The 22,964-nt window shown below is 39.1% G+C and overlaps 4 protein-coding genes across 5 annotated transcripts; 2 read left to right on the forward strand and 2 right to left on the reverse strand.

Moving 5' to 3' along the window:
* Nucleotides 1–756: 756 nt before the first annotated feature.
* On the forward strand, nucleotides 757–4,782 carry homezb (homeobox and leucine zipper encoding b). Its single transcript, XM_056268673.1, has 2 exons — nucleotides 757–1,513; nucleotides 2,339–4,782. The coding sequence occupies exons 1-2, from the start codon at nucleotides 1,235–1,237 to the stop codon at nucleotides 4,202–4,204; spliced, it is 2,145 nt and encodes a 714-aa protein (XP_056124648.1). The 5' UTR covers nucleotides 757–1,234; the 3' UTR covers nucleotides 4,205–4,782.
* A 170-nt stretch (nucleotides 4,783–4,952) lies between these two features.
* Nucleotides 4,953–9,487, reverse strand: cideb (cell death inducing DFFA like effector b). The gene is made up of 5 exons (XM_056268696.1): nucleotides 9,347–9,487; nucleotides 7,876–7,990; nucleotides 7,632–7,781; nucleotides 7,183–7,376; nucleotides 4,953–6,398 (listed from the first exon to the last, which is right to left on the reverse strand). Exons 1-5 carry the CDS (start codon nucleotides 9,370–9,372, stop codon nucleotides 6,257–6,259), a joined length of 627 nt encoding a protein of 208 aa, XP_056124671.1. The 5' UTR covers nucleotides 9,373–9,487; the 3' UTR covers nucleotides 4,953–6,256.
* A 1,667-nt stretch (nucleotides 9,488–11,154) lies between these two features.
* On the forward strand, nucleotides 11,155–15,818 carry tinf2 (TERF1 (TRF1)-interacting nuclear factor 2). Its single transcript, XM_056268685.1, has 9 exons — nucleotides 11,155–11,358; nucleotides 11,609–11,707; nucleotides 11,881–11,976; nucleotides 12,460–12,570; nucleotides 13,194–13,314; nucleotides 13,443–14,271; nucleotides 14,391–14,446; nucleotides 14,533–14,615; nucleotides 15,429–15,818. The coding sequence occupies exons 1-9, from the start codon at nucleotides 11,209–11,211 to the stop codon at nucleotides 15,537–15,539; spliced, it is 1,656 nt and encodes a 551-aa protein (XP_056124660.1). The 5' UTR covers nucleotides 11,155–11,208; the 3' UTR covers nucleotides 15,540–15,818.
* A 281-nt stretch (nucleotides 15,819–16,099) lies between these two features.
* Nucleotides 16,100–19,702, reverse strand: dhrs4 (dehydrogenase/reductase (SDR family) member 4). Of its 2 annotated transcripts, XM_056268596.1 has the most exons (9): nucleotides 19,602–19,701; nucleotides 19,118–19,242; nucleotides 18,734–18,911; nucleotides 18,106–18,207; nucleotides 17,872–17,942; nucleotides 17,731–17,782; nucleotides 17,444–17,578; nucleotides 17,246–17,301; nucleotides 16,100–16,356 (listed from the first exon to the last, which is right to left on the reverse strand). In XM_056268596.1, the coding sequence occupies exons 2-9, from the start codon at nucleotides 19,237–19,239 to the stop codon at nucleotides 16,242–16,244; spliced, it is 831 nt and encodes a 276-aa protein (XP_056124571.1). In that variant the 5' UTR covers nucleotides 19,240–19,242; nucleotides 19,602–19,701; the 3' UTR covers nucleotides 16,100–16,241. The 2 variants fall into 2 exon arrangements, with proteins under 2 accessions (XP_056124571.1, XP_056124572.1); XM_056268597.1 differs by lacking the exons at nucleotides 16,100–16,356; nucleotides 17,246–17,301 and adding an exon at nucleotides 17,308–17,355 and having other exon boundaries at nucleotides 19,602–19,702.
* Nucleotides 19,703–22,964: the final 3,262 nt, after the last annotated feature.

A 22,964-nucleotide genomic window follows, 5' to 3' on the forward strand; every position in this document is an offset into this window, starting at 1 on the left:
CAAGATCAAATTGAGACAATTTACCTTTCCAGTAAATGGAAAGCCTTTCACTGCTGATTAGAAGAAAACGGTAAGACTGAATCAGTATCAATAAATGATAATATCTTAATTAACATTTTGATTGTATATAAGGTAAGGTAAGGTAATTTATTTATAAAGCACAATTAAAAACAACGGGTAGTTGACCAATGTGCTGTACAATTTTTGAAAACATGCCAAGGGCATAAGTTCAGAGTCAGACACACTAGTAAAATTGAATAAAATAAATAATTTCATCATTTATTTGATCAAAATACATGTCAATTCCATAACAAAGCACATCAATTTCTGAATAAAAAAGAGAAAGAATTTTTATTTTATTGTAGAATTGACTTGTCATTTCTACTTCTCAAAAGTAATGTCAAGTGAAGTCCATGTACAATCACATTGACACACACACACACACACACACCTTTTTGTTTATGGCTTTAATATCAAGCAAATTATAAATGCTAGACTAATATCTAATCCTAAAGAAACCATTGTTAAAATGTATTTGTTAACAGTGTTTGTAAACGAGGACATCCCTGAAATAATTTGTTTTATGATTAAACATAACCTGTTCTTATTTTTTTACTTATCTTATTATATTTGTATGTGTGCAAATGTGTGTATGCTATACTGTTACTAATGTTTTGGAAATGTAAAGCTATTTTACCATCTCAATAAAACTTCTTGAATCAGAAAAGAGAAAGCGGCTGTCGATGAACTTTTATTTTGAAGCCGCTCTGGCTTCACACTCGGAGGATGCGACAAACCAAACCTATGACAGCCTTCTGGACAACTGTGCGACCCGTAGGCGAGTGCAATTGGCTCGGAGTGGCACTTGTAATTGCCTTATTTCTTAAGTAACTACATCTAATGAAGGATAGAAAAGCAATAAATAAACCAGGTTGCATCCGAGCTGACTATTTTTACTTTTTTGTGCTTCTGTGTGAAGCCACCACGACAAGCTCTTGTGCTAGCTCGCTGGCTAGCCAGCCTTTGTTCAATACTCTGACCAGTGTGGCCATAAATTCGGATTCAGCATTCAACTCTTTCATGTGGACTCCGTATATACATATATTTTATTCAAATGAAACTCGTTGCATCCTGTGGAGTATTGCGCACCGTCTTTGTTGTGGGAGAAATTTAGCTACCTGATCTCTGTTAGCTTGTATGAATTGCGTCTTGGCTAGGTCGTGCATAGGTTGCCATGGAGCAGTGCGCAGCTCCGCAGCTCGAGAGCGCAAGCACGCACTCTCCACCACCAGACCCAGCGGAAAAGCCTGGAGGAGATGCTGGGGAGACGGTTAAGGATGCTTACGAGTGTCGGATTTGTGGTTATAAAGCGCAAGATGTTAAATGTCTCAGTCAGCATCTGCACGCCGCTCACCCTGTTACCAGCCTTGCGGATTCGGTGAGGAACGAGCGATGTGGAGCGCTCGAGGAGGAGCGAGTGGGTGACCTGGGAAAAAGCGTTGTCAAGGATAAAGTAAGTAACGTTTTGGTGTTAATATCATTATTGATGTGCGTGTGTTTTTGTTAGCTGTGTGGTCCACTAAAGATTCTGTAAATAGAGTATTTGTTTAAATGTAAATAATTTCTCCTATTACGGCTTAATATGCAGAGAGCTTTTACGCTATTCCTAGTGTACAGTGTAAAAGCTATTGTTTGGGGCGGGATTAACTCTTTGACAAACCAATGGCAGAGGGAGAGTGTTGAGAGGGGGCCCTATTTGAAAACAAGCATAATTGCTGTGTCAACAAACATATTTTTTGTCATTTCCGGCGGAGGGTGCATACCGTCACTGAGGATGTATCAGAAAAGCAACCACTATAAAACAGACTCTTATACGCAGCCCCTGAATTGGGACACAGCCAATATGTTAAGGTCAAAATTAAATCAAAATCGCCAATTTTTATTTTTTATGGAATATCACAGTGCCCTAGTAATTTAATTGTTGTGATGTCATGTGAGTGACAGTTTGCTGGAGGGGAAGCATTATTGTCCAGCCCTCGCATTAGTGCACATTTCATCAGAGAAGAGATATCGTTGCGAGGGGGAGGAAAAGTTAATATTAAAGATTACGAGGGCTTATGAATTTAAAAAAAAGAATGATGTGCATGGGTAAATAATTTATAATAAACACTGCAGTATTCCATTTAAAAAAAAATAATTGTCAATTTTGATTTCATGGTGACTTTAACTGCAGTGATTGCCTTTTGTGGCATTTTAACCTTATTGGAGAAATTTGTGGATTATGTATTTCTCACCTGATGCATTTTGTATTCATATTTCTTGATCTCACTCTTTTCAGCCAGTCACCACTGAGGGATCTGAATCTACTTCACTTCAGACTCCCGAAGACTCAAATGAGACGACCTCCTCCGTGGAGGCAAAAGAACAAGAGAAGATGGACGTCTCGCCTGCTCCTGAAGAAACGCAGAGCTCATCCCCCGAATTGCCTCAGGAGAAGTCACCCTGCTCTTCAGGGACTAAGAAGTCCTGCCAAAAGAAGCAAACGGCCTCCTCTGGCACATCAACACACAACCAGGCTAACCTAGTCTGTCTTCCATTGGTATCCGAGGGGTTAAAACTCATCTGGGTGCGCTCGGAGCAGGTCCACGAGCTGGATGCCGTGTCAGAACTCGTGGAAGCGTTTAATGAGTTCCCATACCCCACATCACAGGAGGCGAGCGCTCTAGCTCGAAAGTGTGAATTACCGCCGGAGAGAGTTAAAGCGTGGTTCATGATGCAACGGGTACGTTACGGAATTAGCTGGGCTGATGACGACATCCAAGAAACGCGACGCAAGCTGTGGCGAATTCAGAAAAAAGGGGTCGCCGAGGAGTGTGTGGAAATCAACGACGAGGAGGATTGTTTAGGACGTGATGAAACGCAACAGGATTTTATACCACCACCTGCGGCAGATGCCCATGTAGATCAGAGAGACCACACGCCTAAACCCAGCCGTACTGTTCCTCAACACATCATCAGTGACCAAAACCGCTTGCATTTTAGCCAGAATAATGCTTCCCAATCCAATAACGGTGTGCAGCAGTTGCTCAGTTCTAATGTCGTGTACAAAAACGGTCTTGGACCTGCATCCCAAGTTCCTCAAGTTAATCCCCACTTCCAAAGTGATAGTAGAAACGTACCGCCTCACAATACTGGAGTCCAGCTGCTCGATGCCTATGGACGTTCACCGTTCGTGATTATGAACGATCAACAGACCGCAATGCCATACCCCGAAGTCCCCGAGCTTTCACAGTCTCTACACTGCTTGCCAGGGAAAAAATCGAAAGCGCAGCTGATGGCCCTGCGCCGCAGTTTTGTACAGAAGTCTTGGCCCTCTGACGGCGAGGTTCAGCGGCTCCAGAAAATGACTGGACTTAATCGACGTGAAATCCGCAAATGGTTCGCTGACAGTCGCTACCAGCTTCGCAAGAACGGCCGGGCATGGCTAGCCAAGCTCGCTGGGCGCAATCGGGCAATGCAGCTGCCCAAACAGAACTCTCAGAACGAGCTGGAGAACGATGCTCTACCTGGTGCTGATTTTTATGACAACGACGAGGCTGACGAAGCAGAAGCGGAATTTGAGGTTGATGTGGATGTGGCTGACGATGAGGAACCGCTCAACCAATCAAATGAGACCAAGGAGGAAGTAAGTGACGAAGGTGAGTTTGATGACAGCAACGCTTCCGTTCAACAGTACTCTGCAGATATCTCCCCTTCTCCTTCTCCGTCTCCGTCATTCCTCCGCGGCCGGGTAGAACCAAACGTGCGACTTCGTAAGAAGACGAGGGAGCAGTTGGAAATTTTGCGGCAAAACTTCCTTCGCTGCCAGTGGCCCACAAGCGACGACTACTTGATTCTCCAGCAGAAGACGGGCCTGACAAGGACAGAGATCATCCAGTGGTACGGAGACACGCGTTACCATGTCAAACACAATCAGATGCGCTGGATGACCTCACAGGAGAGGGAACGCATCATCGCCGTCATAATGCAACAACAGAAAAGGGGCGGGAAGTATTCACGGGGAAGAGTCTCGTTTGAGAACGTGGGCTCTGGGTTGAGTTTGGGTCATTCTACTGTAGTCAACGGAGGTGGAGGGGGCGAAGCAACAAACTGGAATGAACTTTTTCGAGGAGGAACCCCAGTTTTGCCTGAGGGTGAACTCTGACCTCGGCAGCAAAGTCAGTTTGCAATGGCATTTGTAGCTGTGCAGATAGGTGGAAACTGAATTCCACATCACTGCCAAAGATGTTACACAAATACTTTTTTTTTTTTTCTTAACCTATCTGGATATTTCTATCCCAATTTAATGCTATGACCAGGGCCTTGTAGAACCTCTCTCACAACATTGTTATGCAATATGTATCTCCAAACCTAAGCATCTTACTTGAATCAAAAATATTTAGTATTAGAATATGTGCTTTAAAGTAATCGAAACAAAACTGTGTATGGCAAGGCACTGAATTTATAGTACAATGTATTTTGTTTGGTAGCTTGTTTCATCAGAGGTCTAATGAATTCTCGGTGTGTCTCAACAGAGCGAATGCATGCATGTTGCCATTTTCATGTTTAAGTTGCACTTTGTGCTTAGATATGTAGATGTTTGCTTTTACAAAGGTCAATTGTATTTAAGGTTATTAGCAGCATAACTGAAATCTTTTAGCTCCACACGTGTGCTACACAGATATGTTTCTTTGACGGAAACATTGTTCTGACATGATAATACTACAATTTATGTGCTTTAATTTTTTTCCCAATCATGTTTGTGGTCCTTTTTTTTCTTTTTTTTGAAAACTAATTAAAATCTTGTAGTATCTTTTTGAAGTTGATTAGTCTATGCATTAACTAAGCTAATTAGAAAGACTGTCTTTTTTTGTGCTGAAGCTTTTTGTACCAGTTTGGTTTTACCTAATAAATTGATCTTAAAAACATGTTTATTTTCTAAACATTCACCATTACAACAATTTTGTATTTACATTTTTACATTTATTCATTTAGCTGACACTTCTATCCAAAGCGACTATACTGTAAAAGGTGATCAGTTGACTTATCTTTAAAAAAAGTGAGGAAACCCGCTGCCATAAAATTATCAAGTAATGAACTTCATGCCTATTTGAGAAAATTAAGTTAAGTTTATTTACTTAATCGTTTTAAGCCAACGGGTTTCCTCACCTTTTTAAGTCAATTGGTCACTTTTTTTCAGTGTATCAAATGGAGAAGATAAAATTATAATACAGTGGTCTATCATGTAAACATATTGAATAGTACAATTGAAATGAACATGTATAAAGAGAGTCAAACACACAGAATAAGTAACACTGGGTAGTCCTAGACTAAAAATATAAAATGACTCCTAAAAGGCATAGAAACTTAGGTTTTCATAGAAACCTAAGTATTTTCCTGGAGCAACTTTTTCCATGAATTGTCCATAAAACCAGCAAGGTATAAATGGTAACTTTACAATTTACAAAAAAAGTTCATTAACATTAGTTAATGCATTAGTATCATCTAACAATGATAAAAAATAAAAAATCAGCATTTATTAATCTAGGTGAATGTTAATTTATAAATAAACCGCATATAATATAGTACTAATGTATTAGCATATTTTGCTATTCAATTTAAACATTTCAAATAAATGCTGATCTTTTGAAATTTCTATTCATCAAAGAATCCTGGAAAAATGAATCATGATTTCCACAAAAATGTTAACCAGTACAACTTTTTCCAACATAAGTTGGAACAATAATATTAAGTGTTAGTTGAGCAGCGAATCAGCATATTAGAATGATTTCTGAAGGATCATGTGACACTGAAGACGGTAATGATGCTGAAAATTCAGCTCTGCCATCACATGAATAAGTAACATTTTAAAATATATTAAAATAAAAAAGTAACTTTAAATTGTAATAATATTTTAAAATATTAATGTTTTAGTGTGTTTTGATCAAATAAATCCAGTCTTGGTAAGCATAAGAGATTTCTATCAAAAACATTTTAAAAATATAACCAACCCCAAACTTTTGAACCCTAGTAGAAAAGAACATTTACCTAGATTAATAAATGTTGTAAAATTGTTGTTCATTCATGTTACCTAATGCATTAATGTTAAATTGAACATTAATGTTACCATATAAATCTAGGAAACACCTCAATGTCTCTCCCTCAGTTACATTCTTAGTGATATCGGATTCAAGTCTTAAAATATAGATTTCTCCAGTTAATTCCAATACTCGATAGGCTGGGTACGTTGGGCTTGAAGAAGATCCGCCCCTTGGATTATACGGCGAATTACAGAAGCCGATGAGATCAGCAAGTGTCCAGCAGCATGGAGGAGACTGGACATGACTCTGAGCGCCTCCCTGACACACAACAAATGGGTTTAATACAATTCAGTGACTTAATTGATAATGATTATTTTGTGCAAATAACTAGTAAAACAAACCCTTAAAATGCTTAGTGTTTAAAGGGATAGTTCACTTTGAAATTAATTTTTGATATGTTTTAGCTTACCTCAAGGGCATCCAATATGTAGGTGTCTTTGTTTCCACAGTAGTTTCAATTTTGATATTTTTAGGTCAAACCGTTCTTGTCTGTCAGTCATTTAATGCAGGTCTATGGTCACCACCTCAAAGAGCATGCACAGAGAAGTCCAAATTAAACATGATTTAATGACTCGTAAATGTAAGTACACATTGATGGCCTAAGACACGAAACGAGCTGTTTGTGTGAGAAAACATACAGTATTTATATTGTTTTTACCTCTTGTAACGCACAGAACGAAGCGCCCGCGCCCTCAGATCACTTGGACGTGGCTGTGGTTACAAGAGGTAAAAACGATATAAATACTGTTCGTTTTCTCACACAAACGCTCGTTTCGTGTCTTAGGCCATCAATGTGTACTTACATTTACGAGTCATTAAATCATGTTTAATTTGGACTTCTCTGTGCATGCTCTTTGAGGTGGTGACCATAGGCCTGCATTATATGACTGACAGACAAGAACGGTTTGACCTAAAAATATCAAAATTGAAACTACTGCGAAAACAAAGACACCTACATCTTGGATGCCCTTGAGGTAAGCTAAAACATATCAAAAATTAATTTCAAAGTGATCTATCCCTTTAAGAGGGGAACCCTGCTTACCTCAGGACTTTTTTTGGTCCCAAGCATTGAAAATCTGCACTGACAGAGTAGAGCCCTTGGAATGTGGCTTTCACATTCAGTGAGCCGAATACATCTTTGGGGTGCGTACGGTAAAGGTCAAAGGTGATCTGAGCGATGTCTTTTCCTGTCCTTGGCTTATTATCACCTGGTTTGTTGCTACCTCTTTGAAGTAACTATAGGAGGGAGGAAGTTAGTGAAAAGATAAGGTACCGGGCAATACAAATAATATACTGATAAATTAATGAAGAAAGTCATTCATATTTTGCTTCTTGATTTGAAGTGTGATACTGATAAGAATAAATGTGATGCATATTACCACCTTTCTTATGTTGATAAAGTCAGATTAGTGGTGAAACGCCTTAAAGCAACTAATAATTCGAGGTGAAATAAAAAAATGGTTTCTGCTTGACACAAACACACATACATACAGGATGAGGTTTCCAGATCTCTCCAGGGTTCAGGGCCATGAAAACGGTGTTGTCCGGCAGGGCTATGAGGAAGTCATCGGAGTCAACCTCTGTCCCATCTTCCTCACACACCAATGTCAGCTCAGACGATACCAAGAGAGCCTGAGCTGCCTGAGGTAAGAATCACAGTATAAAAATGTCCCACAACATGATCAAATATGTAAAAACTTTCAGTTGAACTAAAACTGTGTTTTTCTTTTCATACCTTCTCTTGGAGCTCCTCTATGGTTCCTGCAGTGAGTCCTTTTTTGACCTCTCTGTTCCAGGAACACACTCTGAACGGACGCTGAGGGGGCGACCAAACCCGCCGAGACACTGACCTGAAAGAAAGAGAGATTGGAAATGAGGAGGAAGCAAAACATCAAAGACAGAAAAGAAAAAGAGGTCAAGAAAGTGAAATGTTGTATGTTGGAATGTTGGAAAGTTGTTTTTGGAATCAGTTTAGAAAAGGAACAATTTCCCCAGAAACTACAATTCCCATTATTTCCGTTTCTACATCCTCACTATGACTTTCTTTCTCAAAGGATTTTGATGAATTGTACTGGTCTGCTTGGATCATTTGACACATGAGTCTTCTGAAGCCATGTGATAGCTTTGTGTGATGAACAGACTGAAATTTTATTGGATCGAAAATGAAGACTGGAGAAATTGATAGTGAAAATTCAGCATTGCCATCGCATGAATAAATTTCATTTTAAAACATATTCAAATAGAAATTGGTTATTTTAAATTGTAATGATATTTGAATATATTACTGTATTTTTGGTCAAGTAAATGCAGCTTTGGTGAGTAGGCCATAAGAGACTTCTTTCGAAAACGTTAAAACAAGTCTGTACTAGTTCATATGACTGATGTACTTCAAGCCTTTTGAAGTCATATACGATAGCTTTGTGTGAGGAACAGAATGAAATTTGATATTCACAGACAATCTGGACAACCTCCTTAGCTGTTCTTGGCATTTTTAATGAGAGAATTATAGTGATGCCTGATTTGTGAACAATTTGTTCTTTTTATTTGATCATTGAATCATCTCCTGTCTAAATCATTATGATCTGGTTCTCAAGTTCAACTGACTCACTGATCTGATAACAGCTCACTTGAACGAGAAGATTATAACTAAAATATCATTTAAGACTTAAGATTTCTGTCTGTTTATAACACAAAGCTATCCAATGTCTTATGTAGGCCTATTATTTTGTGCGTGTTTTTGTGTCCTTTCTTAAGTTTGAAACCAACAGTCCGCATTCTTTAGAACTAAATGGACAAGAGCAACCAAAAAGCCACAGAGGTTTGGAACAACATGAGGATGTGTAAAAAATAATATTTTGAATAATATTCTTTTCCTTTAATAATCAATGTCTCCTTTAAAAGTAGGACAAGAACAGACACATGGCCTTAATCAGACTCTCTCTTATCTAAAGAGCTGTTAACGGAATAAAACAAATGTGCTGTGAAACCAACAGTTAAAGTCCAATGTTTCAAGACTTACAGACAAACAATGATATACTTTTTAAACAAAAAATATAAATATGTATTTTGTTTATCTATTTACTATCACCTTTGGTCAAATACTTTGGCTACTATGTAAATGTGGCAGCTTTTTAAAACATATACTTCAAATGGTATATTATAAATAACAGAATTTATTGTCAACAAATTTACATTACTAAACTTACCTGAACAGGGAGGACGTTGTTTCCATTATGCTCTGTGGTCGAGGTCCTCGGTCTATTCACTCAATTTCGGTTGTGTACAGTCCCTTCTGCCTCACTGTTTGAAGTAAACTGGTCATACTGAGTCACAGCTAGGGCTGAATATCTTTTTGAGAATAACGTGTACTGTGATTCTTTCTAGCCAAGTGGACTTTGACTTTGCAGGATGATTTAGTCTGATAGCATGTGTCATTGGGCAAGGTCTCTTGATTGTACTGTTTAGGAGCCAAGGTGTGCATGATGTAATTATGGGGAGACTGGGAAGTGTTTAACACTTATTGCTGTCTGTGCGCTTGAAACTTTGAAATGATTTCCCCACATTTATCTGTTACAAATTCATTAAAGTTATTTGTAAACCAATAACTTATCCCTATACTGTAAATAAATGCTGTTGTAAATAAATTCTACCCCACAACACTAATAGAAAACATAAACATAATTTTGCATGATTTTTCTTTGCTTAAAAAAAATAACTTTTTAGGTATTTTATTTATCTCATTATTAGGATATATTTCAGAGTTTTAAACTCTGCTCTTTTGAAACCTGAGGTTTTTACATGACCAAATTGTTTTTATAGCGAATATCTATTTGTAGTTATTCTGTGGATGTTAATGCATTTAATTAAAGTCAGTGAATAAACCTAGTGCTGCTAACATTGTGGTGGGAGCATCTATTTTTATATCCACAATGCTTGAACTGGGAAGACTTTTATTTTGAAAACCAAAACAACAGACGGAACTACACGTCTTACTGGAAAAACAAAACAACGAAACATTCGCATAACTTTGATTAAAAATAAAATAAAGTTAGCATATTGTAAAGAATTGTAATATCATTCCAATAAAAACATCTGCCTACAAACATTTGTGACTAATATGTTTTTTTGTTGTTGTTGTTGTTGTTGAACAGCTCTCTTCTTGGTGTACTTCACACCGGAAACAGTATTTCGTCATTTTGGCGGGTGAAGTGGATTCTTGCTGCGACCTGTCTATGGCTGCGACCAGCATTATTTCCATATGAATCATGAAATATAGATCATACGACAAAAAAAGCCTTACCGTTATCACACAGTGTTGTCCAATTGTCCTTTACCCTCTGAATATTGTAGATGACTGTTTATGCTAACGTATATAAAGGATTTTTTTTTTTTCATCAAATAAGCGATTTGCAAAACATTCGAAATTGTTTGTTTTCAGGACGGACATTAAGTTACAACGAAAACAGCGATTAACTCCATGGATGAAGGTGGGTCTGCATTGTAGCTCGTAATAATCTACTAATAAAAGAAGAGTAATCGGATTTTATGTTTGGTTTTCGTGCATTTGCTGTCATTAGATGCAAGATATTTCCTATAGCTGTAATTTAATCATACAATTTCGGTAGTTGACATTTTAAACATTGACATGTTGTACTTTTTTAAACTATTTTGTTACTGTATTTAAAAAAAAAATTATTTTAAAGTCATTTTAGCACATATCTATAATATTTATATAGGCTATATACACATTAAGTTATATAGACAGGTGTGAATTGAACAATTAAAGACACACACACACACACACAGATAGATAGATAGATAGATAGATAGATAGATAGATAGATAGATAGATAGATAGATAGATAGATAGATAGATAGATAGATATATAGATAGATAGATAGATAGATAGATAGATAGATAGATAGATAGATAGAAAACGAAGCTATTTATAACTTCAAGATTCAGTACGGTTTGCTTGTTATAATTGTTTCAGGTCTTTTTTCAACAGATAACGTTACACCTCTACCCCTGTCAGCTCTGCAGCTTTTGGCTCCACCACTGCGGTTAATGTCCGCAGCCATGTGGAAGGTGATGCTGAAGAGGGATGTGGTGTATTATGGTAAACTGGAGGAGATCGTAACATCACTCTGTGAGACTGTACCTGGGTTGCTCCATTACAGACATCGGGCCAGGCTGACAATGGGTTTGCGGGCACTGGTAAGATTACTAAGAAGTACTGTCACATTTAAAAAAAAAAAAAAAAAAGTAAACCAACAGCTGATCCTTTTTTATATAATTTCATATTTTATGTCATTCTCAGTCATGTACATATGCATTGTACATCGTCTATTAGAGTGTGGTTCAGTAAAGTAGCTTTTGGTCCTATATTTAAAGCTTGTTTTCTAAGATTTCTTTGGTTTGCAAATAATAAGGACATTTCTTTGATTTTTACCTTGTTAATCTGGAGATGATCTTAGAGGAGCTTCGTCGATCCGACCCTCCTGATGCTCCGCATGTTCTGGAGGAGCTGTGCAAGCTGGAAGCTTCCTCCATTCCCAGTGGAAGGGTGAGTTTGGCCCAGACATTGGTGCTGTCTCTTTCCTTGCTTGTTTGTCTCATCTTGTTTTTCTAGTTTTACTCTCTCATCTAGCTTCTTTAGAAGTTTAAATGATTGTTCTTGCATGTTGTTTCACAATAGTTCGATGCATTAGCAACTGATGTACATTCTTTTATCCTCAGAGGAAGGATCAAAAGGTGGAGGAAGCTAAGGACAACTTCAAAACCCTGGTGCACTCTCTCCTAAAGAACCCAGCAGCCAGAAAACAATTCTTCAAGGTAAAGCAAAAACGATTTTGTTGGTCCTAATTTTGTTTTGAAGGTCTCCTACAACAGGTTTACATGCATCCAAGGTCAAAAAACATTTTTATTTTGTCATATTATACATTACAACATCACCTCTTTTCTCACAATGTCTAAAACGGTTCGATCAAGAATTTAATTAGTTCAATAATCGGTTGTTTCTTTTGGGAAACTCCATTTATCATGCACTTTGATCTTTAAAACTTTGCAGTCCTTTTACATTCACAAACAGCTATTACACACTAGGTAAAAGTTAATATCCAAAAAAGCATAAGGGGGCACTTTAAAACTTTATTTTATTTATATTAGCATCTCAAATATCTTCTATTTAGTTCTGTTGATGACAGAAGGTAGTTTTAAATAATCCATCAATGTTTGTAAAATTTTGTAAATGCCTGAAAATCTTGAGTTAATGCGACATCTGATTTATGCATGCTGACATTTTGTCTTTGACTCCAGGAGGAATTCCATCTTCACTATGGAGGAAACTATGTAGCCAGTCTAGAGAAGCTAATGTGGGAGTTTATAATCCGGGTGGACAAGCTATTACCTGTTCCAGATCTTGCTCAGGTATAATTCACCATATAGTTCAGGACAATAACATTATTTTTCATTTTTTAGAAAATCTGTTGTTGTTTTTTTTCTTACAGTGCTCTAAGAGTTAATTGTTTGTTACTTTATTTTAAACTACCCTGTTCATGGCATGAAAATAACCTTTAGTTCTAACATCATGGCAAAACAAATCAGATGTGAGAATTTGTTCTCGATTTTTCTTGAAAATTTTGCATTCTAAGCCTTTAATGTTGTTTCAGAGAGGAATTATAAAATTGTGTCTAAAATATTTGGAAAGGAGGAAATACTTTCTTGCACTACCTAAAGATGTTATCACAAATGTTATATGTGAGTTTTTTTGTTGTTAAATTTTGTAATGCTTTATGTATTACTTGGTTGATGTTTAATAAAAAAAGATATTCAAGTGTGAGTTGTAAGTATGGTCCTTTACACTGTATTTGCTTATAATAATTTCCCAAAGTAAAGAAGTGAATTGGCTGATTGAAGTATTCAAGGTCACTCTTGCTGATTAGGTCCCTTAAGCTTGGTCAAACACTGACTGCAAGTGCTGATGGTGCCATTTGGGTCATGGCCAGTATTTTGTTTCTGCTCACTGTTCTGTATTGTGCTGTCTGTTTCAGACAGTCTCGTGGCTCAGTGGCGCCCCTGCTGTTCTGGAGGAGTGTGCGCGCTCTGCCTCGCAGCCCCAGCTCCTCAGGACTCTGCTGCAGCATGAAAGATGCCTCGGACACCTCGGCTCAAGTACGTCTGGGAGCTGAAATGATCAAGTTATTGCATATCGAGAAGTACAAGATTAAATATACATGTACTCTGTCTACTTTTTTTGCCTCCCAATATCTTTATTGTATTTTTTTTTTTCTCTGTTTCAGCATCTCTTCTGTCATCCACTGGTGACTTGATCCTGACTTCTCTTTCCCTCCCTCTTTCGGGTAGAGTGCTACAGACTGTTCAAACCGAATCCACTCCCACATCCAACAGAGTCTCAAATCTGGCCCCGTCAACAGCCAGAGCCACTCGCAGAACAGCAAATGAAGCCCAGTTACAGGTCACACCTGTGATTGGCTCCATTTCCATTTCCTCCATTTTCCAAAATGATCTCCCAAAAAACAATGAGAAAGAAGCATCCCGTTTAGGACAAGAAGTCGAATCAACTTCAGAGATACCCAGAAATACCAGGAGCAAACTAAGATCATGTTCTAAAAAACAGATTTTGGAAAAGGATCAAGAAGAGGACTGTTTTGTCGGGAATATGTTGGTCACAGTGATCAGTCAGTCATCTGGCAGTGAAGTAGAAGAAGAGGAGGAAGAGGGCAGCAAAGAAGATATGGAGGGGAGTAATGTGAGTGCAAACAGACCCAAAAAGACTGAAGTCAAGAACGGAAATGAAGAAAGAGTTGATGTTACCAGGAAATATTCCGCTAATAGAAACTCAGAGGCCATCGAGTCACAGGAAGAAGCACTCCGCATTTCCTGCGTGACGCGTCAACTAAGAGTTGTCCTTCCTAGATTAAACATCAGCAATGCCAATCTTTCTGTCCGCCTGAATCATCCGTCTGATGAGCAGGAAATTAAAAGGTCTCCAAGCCCGGTTACTTTAAAAGACAGAGGGGGAAACAGTGTCTCTGAGCTGCGGAAAAGGAAATTTATTGATTTGAGTTCAACGCCTGAAAAACACCTGACTTTATCAGTCAAAAAGTTGTAAGAATTTATTTATTTAATATTATAATTTAATTATTTATTGTAGTTAATTATTTATGTTTAATAAATACATTAATTTATGTCTAATTCATTCTTGTCTAAATTGCTTGTTTTTTTAGAACTTCTGCATACTCTCCGTGTGTTCCACTTGTGCGTCTTCCAATGGGTATTCCAGGTGACTACAAATTTTATTAATTTCATGCGTTTCATTTAGGTTTTTGTATGCCAGAGGTCTAACTTTAGTTTTTTCGTCTGTTGTAGAAACACCATCTCCCTCAGTGAAGTCATCAGATGACATCATAGATGATTCTGATGATGACACAACAGGCAATGTGAAGAAAAAGGTTTGTAACCCCACCTACGTGACTCAAACCACCAATAACGTTTTATGTTATGTAGAAACAGTGATTAGAGCGAAGGTTCGGTCATTTAATTCAATGTCCAGAGCTTCTCAAGAGAGTTGTACAGTACTTATGGTTCCTGTGGCCATATACACACTGCAGTTAAATACAGTTGTCACTCTTCTGAGTGCTTTATTTGTGTTCTGTACACAAGAGTTTGGCTATCAAAATTAAATCCATGTAGTGTTGTACTAGACCATACTGAGCAAGTAGTTAATGCTGTGACTTCGTTCACTTTTGGACTCTGAAAGCGAGCCTGCAATGTGTGTCTCTTCTCCAGGAGTGGTGTTAGCAAATCACAGAGAAGGAAGTATGTCTCTCTTAAATCTGTCTCTACTCCCTGCGATACAATGCTGAGAGATATTTCTAAGTTGCAACTTTATGTGCATACAACACATGACAATGGTTTTTAAACAATTGCCAGACAATATTACTTTTTCAGTTACTAATATAACATTGGGAACTATGGCAAGTTCACAGACACCGCAAAATTGTTAAAGTGGTTTTCATCCTCAACTTTGCAGTGTGTATGTGGCCCTATATAGTGGTATATAGTTGGTTCCGTTTGAATGTCATTTGCAGAAAATTCCTGAACAATATGTAAATTAACTTCAACCAAAAAGGCCTTTTAAGAAGACTTATTTCCAAAACTTTTCGGTCTAGGGCTAGGTGTAATTTGTGTCTGAACTGTGGTTGTTTCAATCCAATTTATGTTTTTGTGACTTCTCGCCTTTTTTCCTGTAAATTTCCTGTCAGGTATTCAATCAGCAGTATTTCAAAACAAAGAATGGTACATATGTGCCCACTCTCCGGGAGTTCTGGAATCCTGTGTTTTGTCCCCCTTTGTCTCCTGGAAGCAGACATTGATGCAGTTGCATGGGGACATCATTCTTGCTTAAAGACTTAGATGCTGCAGTTTTTGTTGTTACAGATTGTACAAATCTTATATTTTATCAAGAGACAGAAGGTCCTTACTGTGTTGTATGTTTGTAACCAAGGAAGCATACCTGCTTTTTTTTTAAGGAAGTGTGCACATTTATAATTAGAAACTTATTTTATTTTTAATGTATGTATCTGATGGTATCATGTATGATGATGATGTTTTGTAATGCAATATATTAAAATGAAGAATTTTGTTTAGTACTAGATCTGTTTTGTACTCTTTGAAGGAAATTGATCATTCTAAACAGGGTGCTGCTCACTGTCATAGAAAACTTGAAATATCAGAAAAAATTCTTATTTCTGTCTATGGCAAGCAAAAATTGTTCATTAGGCTAATCTTTAGTGTAATTTTTTTATCTTTAAAAAAAAAAAAACATTTAATATCAGTGATTCCCAATGACTGGAAAAGTCATGCAAATTCACTGATTGAAAGATGTAAGAATCCCAAGTAATACATTAAAATTACTAAATAAATGGAAAAAAAATAGCACAAATTATTTTATTACAATTTTTTTAATGTATAATGCATTTCTTCATCAACCGCTACAAGTGTGTCACTGAATTAGAAGGTTTCCCTCTTATGTGCAAGTACATGATAACTGTTTTACTGCCTCTATGCCAGTCCTCTTACAGTCTGCAGTTCATGCCTCCAGTTACAGTGATGGTCTCTCCGGTGATGTACGAGGCTTCGTCTGAGCACAGGAACGCAATCACACCACCTATATCCTCTGGCTCCCCGAGTCTAAGAGATACAAGACATAACATACAAATCAGGTTACCTGAACCAGAACGTAAGAGACGTATAAAAACTTATGAAAAGGATCCATCATAAAAGTGCTCCACACGGCTCCGGGGCGTTAATAAAGGCCTTCTGAAGTGAAGCGATGCATTTGTGTAAGAAAAATATCCATGTTTAAAACTTTATAAAGTAAAGTAACTAACAGTAGCTTCCGGCCAAACAAACACATGGATTCCACTTAAGTCTAAGCGCAACTTATGCGAGTAATGCGACGTACTGCTGATATTTACGCAACGCCATGACACACTATGCTACTTCCGACGTCACAAGTTGCATAAGTTGCGCTTTAGGCGTAAGTAAACTGCGTATGGTCGTTTGGCGGCCGGAAGCTAGAATTTTACTTTGTAACGTGTTAAAATATGAATATTTTTCTTACACGAACGTACCGCTTCGCTTCAGAAGGCCTTTATTAACCCCCCGGAGCCGTGTGGAGTTCGTTTATGATGGATAGATGGACTTTAATGGACTTCAAAACAGAAATGGCCATTCACTGCCATTATAAACCTTGGAAGAGCCAGGACATTTTTTAATTTAACTCCGATTGTATTTGTCTGAAAGAAGAATGTCATATACACCTAGGATGACTTGAGGGAGAGTATTTCATGGGCTAATTTAAATTTTTGGGTGAACCATCCCTTTAAATATGTAATATTTTTGTTGCTTAATTCTGGTGTCACCATTCAGTTAATTCTCCTACTCATGCAGTAATGCAAATCTTAAACATTGAAGTCTAAGTAAACGTTTCCTGTGACCCTTAGGTATGATTATTCAAGCTCCACTTCCTTTGTTAGGTTTAAAACTATTTAATTGCCTTGACAGCAAATGTACGGACCTTTTTATGCTCGTCTGTTTCAAGAACTCTTCCAGCACACCTTCATTTTCCCACAGCTACAGAACAGAAGCAAAGGGTTATACAGCTGAACGTTGTTTCTGATGTCTCCTCTGTCAAATTATAATTAGACAAAAAGATGAGTCTCCCAGAAGCTCTGAAAGTGAAAGCAATCAAAAAAGAAGTGTAGGAAATACTTACAGCAGCGCTGAAACGTGTCTTGATGACACCAGGGGCGACACAGTTGACCCGGATGTTACTCTGGGCGAGATCAGGAGCAAGCGCTCGGGTTAAACCAAGCAGGGCGGTCTTACTCACACTATAGGGGCCCAGACCCTAAGAGTTGAAGAATGACATAAAGGGGAACTCTCAACTAGTCCGACACAAGTAAGAGATGATAAAAGTCTACAAACAACAGTGTTATAATCAGTGAATTGACATGGCTGTTGCATGATTAAACTTTACATTAAACTTATAGGTCTTCATACTTGCATTGGCTGGTATCCTGCAACTGAAGACACAATGACAACTGACCCACCTCTGAAAATGAAAGCGTATTCACAGATATAGTTTATTTTGTAATACTTCTGTTTCTTCCTCTTTCCCCCCTATTTTTACTTGTCTCTCACCCTCTTTTCTCCATGTGAGGCACGACTTGTTTTATGAGAAGGAAAGAAGCCTTCACATTCACTCCAAGTATCTGCAGACATAAAGCAAATGTCAATAAAATGTCAGTAAAATTATTTAGATATTATAATACGTTATATATTATATTAATAAAATATGTACACTACTACGGACACTACTGTTTTTTTTTATTTGTGCTTAATTTCTTTTATTAAGGTTTAATAACTTTGTTATACTTTGTCCCAGACTTCTTCGGTGGATTCTAATATGTTCCCAAAAAATGGGTTCACTGCTGCATTAGACACCAGTATGTCCACACCGCCACACTGCTCGATTGTCTGCAATAAATGAAGTAAACAGCAACATTTAAAGTCGCTATAAAACGGAAGTTGCGATAGTCTTTTCTTCTCTATTGTGACATATGCTAGTGAAACTGCTTCTCGAACAAGAAACAAATTGTAGGGTGGGACTTGATTTTGTACATTGGGAATTGATTGGATTGTTGGATAACTGTGGTTTGTTACTGCAGTGATGTCATGTGAGTGACAGGTTGTCCCGCCCTCACGCCAGTAAACGCATCATCAGAGAAGAGATGAGGGTGGGGAAGTTACTTTGATTAAAGATTACGAGGGCATATGAATTAAAGAAAAATACTAATGATGTGCATTGTGCAAGGATAAATCATTTATTATAAATGCAATTTTCCATTTTAAAAAAAAGTACATTTTGATTTCATGGTGACTTTAAAACATTTGTTGCCAAAGTATATTATACATTTGCAAATCTCCACAAACTTTTTTGGAGGTTTACTGCTTTTAGCACATAATTCCCTAAATATATTTGTAAAAAAAAAAAACTCCTCACCATGTTAATGAGCTTCTCTCTGTCTTCTGCCTTCCCCACATTGCATGTGGTACCTATTACTTGTATATTTTTGCTGCGTAGGAGTAAAACAGCCTTGTCAACGTTGGTTTGACGTCGACTGCTCACAACCACATGCGCTCCCCTCTGACCCAAGGCCTCTGCGGCTGCGAGCCCAATCCTGAGGAGAACAGTCGGTGCAAGGGTCTGTCAGTATGTTACGCAAGTATTGGCAAATACATTTTTACATTATTTATATTAATAAGTTTTACTAGCAGTTGTAGCAGTTATTACCAGAGGGACATTTTTTTTTGCTGTGAAAGCTCTTTATTTTAAGGGTCTGAAACTAAAGAACAGTGGGCTAAGATTGGAAATCAAGCATCATACCCATCTGTGGATGCAGTTACTATAGCAACTTTTCCTGACAAATTTGGTGATATATGATGGGACAGCATTCTTCTGCCAGCAACAGAATTTGACCAAAGGCACCTGGTTACAGCCTTCAACATAGCCTTGAGACAGACAGAAAGAGAGTCTGCATAATAATTGGTCATTATTACTTACAGCTGGGCAGTGGGCTAAAGGTCATGTAGGGCAAAAGTCAGAGGTACACAAAATAGTTTTCCTTTAACATTAATAAAACGATTACATTCCTTGCTAAGATTGTGAGGTGAGAATGTGTTTCTGTGACTTATTTCAGAAACCAGGAATTTATCCTGCTTAAAATTAACGTTAAAACAGAGATAACTGCACAACACCGCGTGGTTGAGCTAAGCCAAGAGCGAATCAAATGAAGTTATTTTAAACCTTTAGAACTTGATAAATTGTGATTAATAAAAGTATAGCTTAATAACCAGAAATAAAGCTTTACCTACGCGCTGAGGTGGTCTGTTGTTCTGTTTGCACTTTGCAAGAAGAGTGATATGATAATGGTCAACGCCTCTCTCCTACGTCACTGCCGTAGAAATTATAAACTAGTAGATTGCGTGTTTGTGTCCGACAAAGGGCGGTGATAAACGGTGCTAGTTTGGAGATTAGGTTGTTACATGGCATCTGCAACTTTTTACAGCGCTGGTCAGGACGGACCAATCACAGATCATTGTGATTACTGTAGCCTATATTCTTCTTGTATGTAACAATTTTATAAAGATTGATTGGCCAGGTTTTAATTTGTTTGCCAGGTATTCGAAGTTGTAATCAGCGGAATAAATGGCTATACATTTTAGTGCAAATGTAACAGAAAAAAATCTAGACTTTTAAATGCGGGCCGATTTTTTTTTTTACAGTCTTTGGGGCCGATAGAGGATTACATTTTCTGAGCCCCCAAGCGCCCTCTGGTGGAAGATACGTTTAGTCTCAAGGAATATTAGCCTAATAATTTATGGCTGTGAGCTTGCGGATATAGCCTACAGTAAAATAGTCCATTCCATTATTCAAAGTTATGATTACCCATTCTCTTATCCATAATAGGCTATTCTTACAGTTTATATTTAACAATATAATTTATTTGACTGCACTGACACTGTTTGATGATAACTGAACTGAGCTGCATGATGACATCATCACGGTTTTATAGATGAAATGAACTAATTTAATAATTGATAATCTTTACAACGGAACTGAATCACTGAACTGACTTCAGCTGAACAATGACACTATTTTCTTTATAGCTACTGTATACAGCCGAAATTAACTGTTTTCCTGTTATCACTGAAAAGCTTTTTCTCTAAAAATCTGTAATGTAAAAGCGCTTTATAAATAAAGGTGACTTGACATAATATATGAGTAAAACATTTTAGTTCAATTCAAGTACAGTTAAACAAAATCTCTGGCTAAATGTAGATTGCATAGATTTATAAAATCTGAGCTTTTAGAAATTGTGTGCGCATGGTTTTGCACTTGCACCTGTCCCTTTATCACTGCAGGGACTCTTTGCTTTGGTAAAAATATAGGGTTAGAGTTTTTCTTAGTTGCAGCTTGTGAGGGCAACACACATTTAAACATCACTATCAAATAGGCCTACCTTGCAGTTACCCTTTCCTTTTCTTTATAACAAAGCTTTGTGTTTGTTCATCATAGTTCCTGTTCTTAATTCCTCTTGTTAGCTGTAGGTTACATATGTTTTCAGTATAAAGATCTTGGTTATGGGGATACCGTGGATGGGATTACGAAATACTGTCTGGAACTGCTTAGTTAATATCTATTATTCTGAACATGTTCAGTAAAGATAATCTAACTACCACAACCACTCTTTTAATATATAGCCTATATATACTTTTTTTTCACTCTTATGGACATTTTTCTATAAACACAAAAACTAAAAGTAGGCTACAATCATAAGCGTTAATCTCCCATGGCCTTTTTTTTTTATTTGAACAGTTGCCCAGCCTATTGTTGAATCACAGCATGTATGATGCCCAGCCACTAAAGGTAAACTCAAATACATAATATAACCACAAAAATGTGACTAAAAAATAGTGGCATCAGTGGCTTATCTTTTTCATGGCTACACAGTAATATTAATTTTATCATGCGTTTCCTTTACTATTTTTATTTTATGTAAAGGTAATGGAATACCAGCTTATGCAGAGCACTTTTTTTGACAGAAGCCTCCTGAGGTATTTATAAGAGGAAATTCCTATTATGTCTAGTTAGAAAGAGATTTATACTTGTTTAATAATGAATATGGTCATCATAAGCTTACATTAGAGGCGCAGCTGCAACCTTCAGTGTCACGATGCAGCAGAAACAAGGAGGAAGCAGGATCCACATGCAGCACACTTTATTCCATAAACTGAAAACAATACAAAGACTCAGACCAGGAACAAGACTCAGGCGCAGTAAAACCAACATCGACAGTAACAACACAAGAACTCACAAGGACTGAACTGAAACACAGGGCTTAAATACAAGGGCAAACAAGCTAAACAAGATAACGAGGGGCGTGGTATACATGAACACAAACGAGGAGCGGGAAAACAGGGAACAGGACTGAACCAAATGCACAAAGACAGGGGGAACACAGACAGACATCACAACATAGCCCCCCCTCTATGGGCGGCTCCCGACGCCCAACAAAACAGGAAACAAGACAGTTCGGGAGGGTGGTGGAGCGGAGGCGGTCCCGGGGACGGAGGGCCAGGTCCGCGCAGGGAACGGGACCAGGGCCTTGCAATGACGGGCATGAGCCATGGAACGTGGGCGGACCTGGGCCATGGAACGTGGGCGGAGCAGGACGAACAGACTGCCAGGGCGGAGCAGGCTGTGGGCGTTTCCACGACGGAGCAGGCTGAGGGCGAGGCAACGGCGGAGCAGGCTGTGGGCGTGACCAGGGCGGAGCAGGCTGTGGACCCTCGGGCATCCAGGGCGGAGCTGTCGGACCCTCAGGCTTCCAGGGTGGAGCAGACCCCTCGGGCGGCCACGGCGGTGAAGACCCTTCGGGCGGCCACGGCGGTGAAGACCCTTCGGGCGGCCACGGCGGTGAAGACCCTTCGGGCGGCCACGGCGGTGAAGACCCTTCGGGCGGCCACGGCGGAGAAGACCCCTCGGGCGGCCACGGCGGCGAAGACCCTTCGGGTGGCCACGGCGGTGAAGACCCTTCGGGCGGCCACGGCGGTGAAGACCCCTCGGGCGGCCACGGCGGTGAAGACCCTTCGGGCGGCCACGGCGGTGAAGACCCTTCGGGCGGCCATGGCGGAGAAGACCCTTCGGGCGGCCATGGGGGTGCGGCCTTCACAGTCCCATCCAGGGTCCTACTGCCCCCCCCCAAAATTTTCTTAGGGGCAGCCATGGGGTCATCAGCAGGAACAGACACCGGCGCAGGATCAGCGGGCTCTGGCGCAGGATCAGCGGGCTCTGGCGCAGGATCAGCGGGCTCTGGCGCAGGATCAGCGGGCTCTGGCGCAGGATCAGCGGGCTCTGGCGCAGGATCAGCGGGCTCTGGCGCAGGATCAGCGGACACCGGCTCAAGTGTGTGCGTAGCCCACACACACCACATGGCTGTGGCCATAATGGCCAGTGTTGCGGTCACTGAGGGCTCAGGCGGCGCATGCGTGGCGTGATCAGTCTCTGGCTGGGCAGACGTGACGTGGACGGTCTCTGGCTGGACAGTCTCTGGCTGGACGGTCTCTGGCTGGACGGTCTCTGGCTGGACGGTCTCTGGCTGGACGGTCTCTGGCTGGACGGTCTCTGGCTGGACGGTCTCTGGCTGGACGGTCTCTGGCTGGACGGTCTC

The sequence above is a fragment of the Rhinichthys klamathensis genome, unplaced genomic scaffold, assembly GCF_029890125.1.
Source record: "Rhinichthys klamathensis goyatoka isolate OS25496 unplaced genomic scaffold, OSU_Roscu_1.1 h1tg000275l_1, whole genome shotgun sequence".
In the NCBI taxonomy this organism is placed as follows: Eukaryota; Metazoa; Chordata; class Actinopteri; order Cypriniformes; family Leuciscidae; genus Rhinichthys; species Rhinichthys klamathensis.

Bases quoted from the DNA above. Each gene is read 5' to 3' on its own strand.
- cideb (XM_056268696.1), bottom strand. From the start codon at position 9,372: ATGGAAACAACGTCCTCCCTGTTCAG. The intron at 7,991-9,346 runs GTAAGTTTAGTA...TCTTTCTTTCAG, and splicing joins ACAACGTCCTCCCTGTTCAG to GTCAGTGTCTCGGCGGGTTT. The intron at 7,377-7,631 runs GTATGTATGTGT...TCCCTCCTATAG, and splicing joins AGATCTGGAAACCTCATCCT to TTACTTCAAAGAGGTAGCAA.
- tinf2 (XM_056268685.1), top strand. From the start codon at position 11,209: ATGTCCGCAGCCATGTGGAAGGTGATGCTGAAGAGGGATGTGGTGTAT. The intron at 13,315-13,442 runs GTACGTCTGGGA...TCTCTGTTTCAG, and splicing joins CCTCGGACACCTCGGCTCAA to CATCTCTTCTGTCATCCACT. The intron at 14,616-15,428 runs GTTTGTAACCCC...ATTTCCTGTCAG, and splicing joins CAGGCAATGTGAAGAAAAAG to GTATTCAATCAGCAGTATTT.
- homezb (XM_056268673.1), top strand. From the start codon at position 1,235: ATGGAGCAGTGCGCAGCTCCGCAGCTCGAGAGCGCAAGCACGCACTCT. The intron at 1,514-2,338 runs GTAAGTAACGTT...CACTCTTTTCAG, and splicing joins AAAGCGTTGTCAAGGATAAA to CCAGTCACCACTGAGGGATC.
- dhrs4 (XM_056268596.1), bottom strand. From the start codon at position 19,239: ATGTTGAAGGCTGTAACCAGGTGCCTTTGGTCAAATTCTGTTGCTGGC. The intron at 17,943-18,105 runs GTATAACAAAGT...TTATGTCTGCAG, and splicing joins CCGAAGAAGTCTGGGACAAA to ATACTTGGAGTGAATGTGAA. The intron at 16,357-17,245 runs GTCCGTACATTT...TGTATCTCTTAG, and splicing joins AAACAGACGAGCATAAAAAG to ACTCGGGGAGCCAGAGGATA.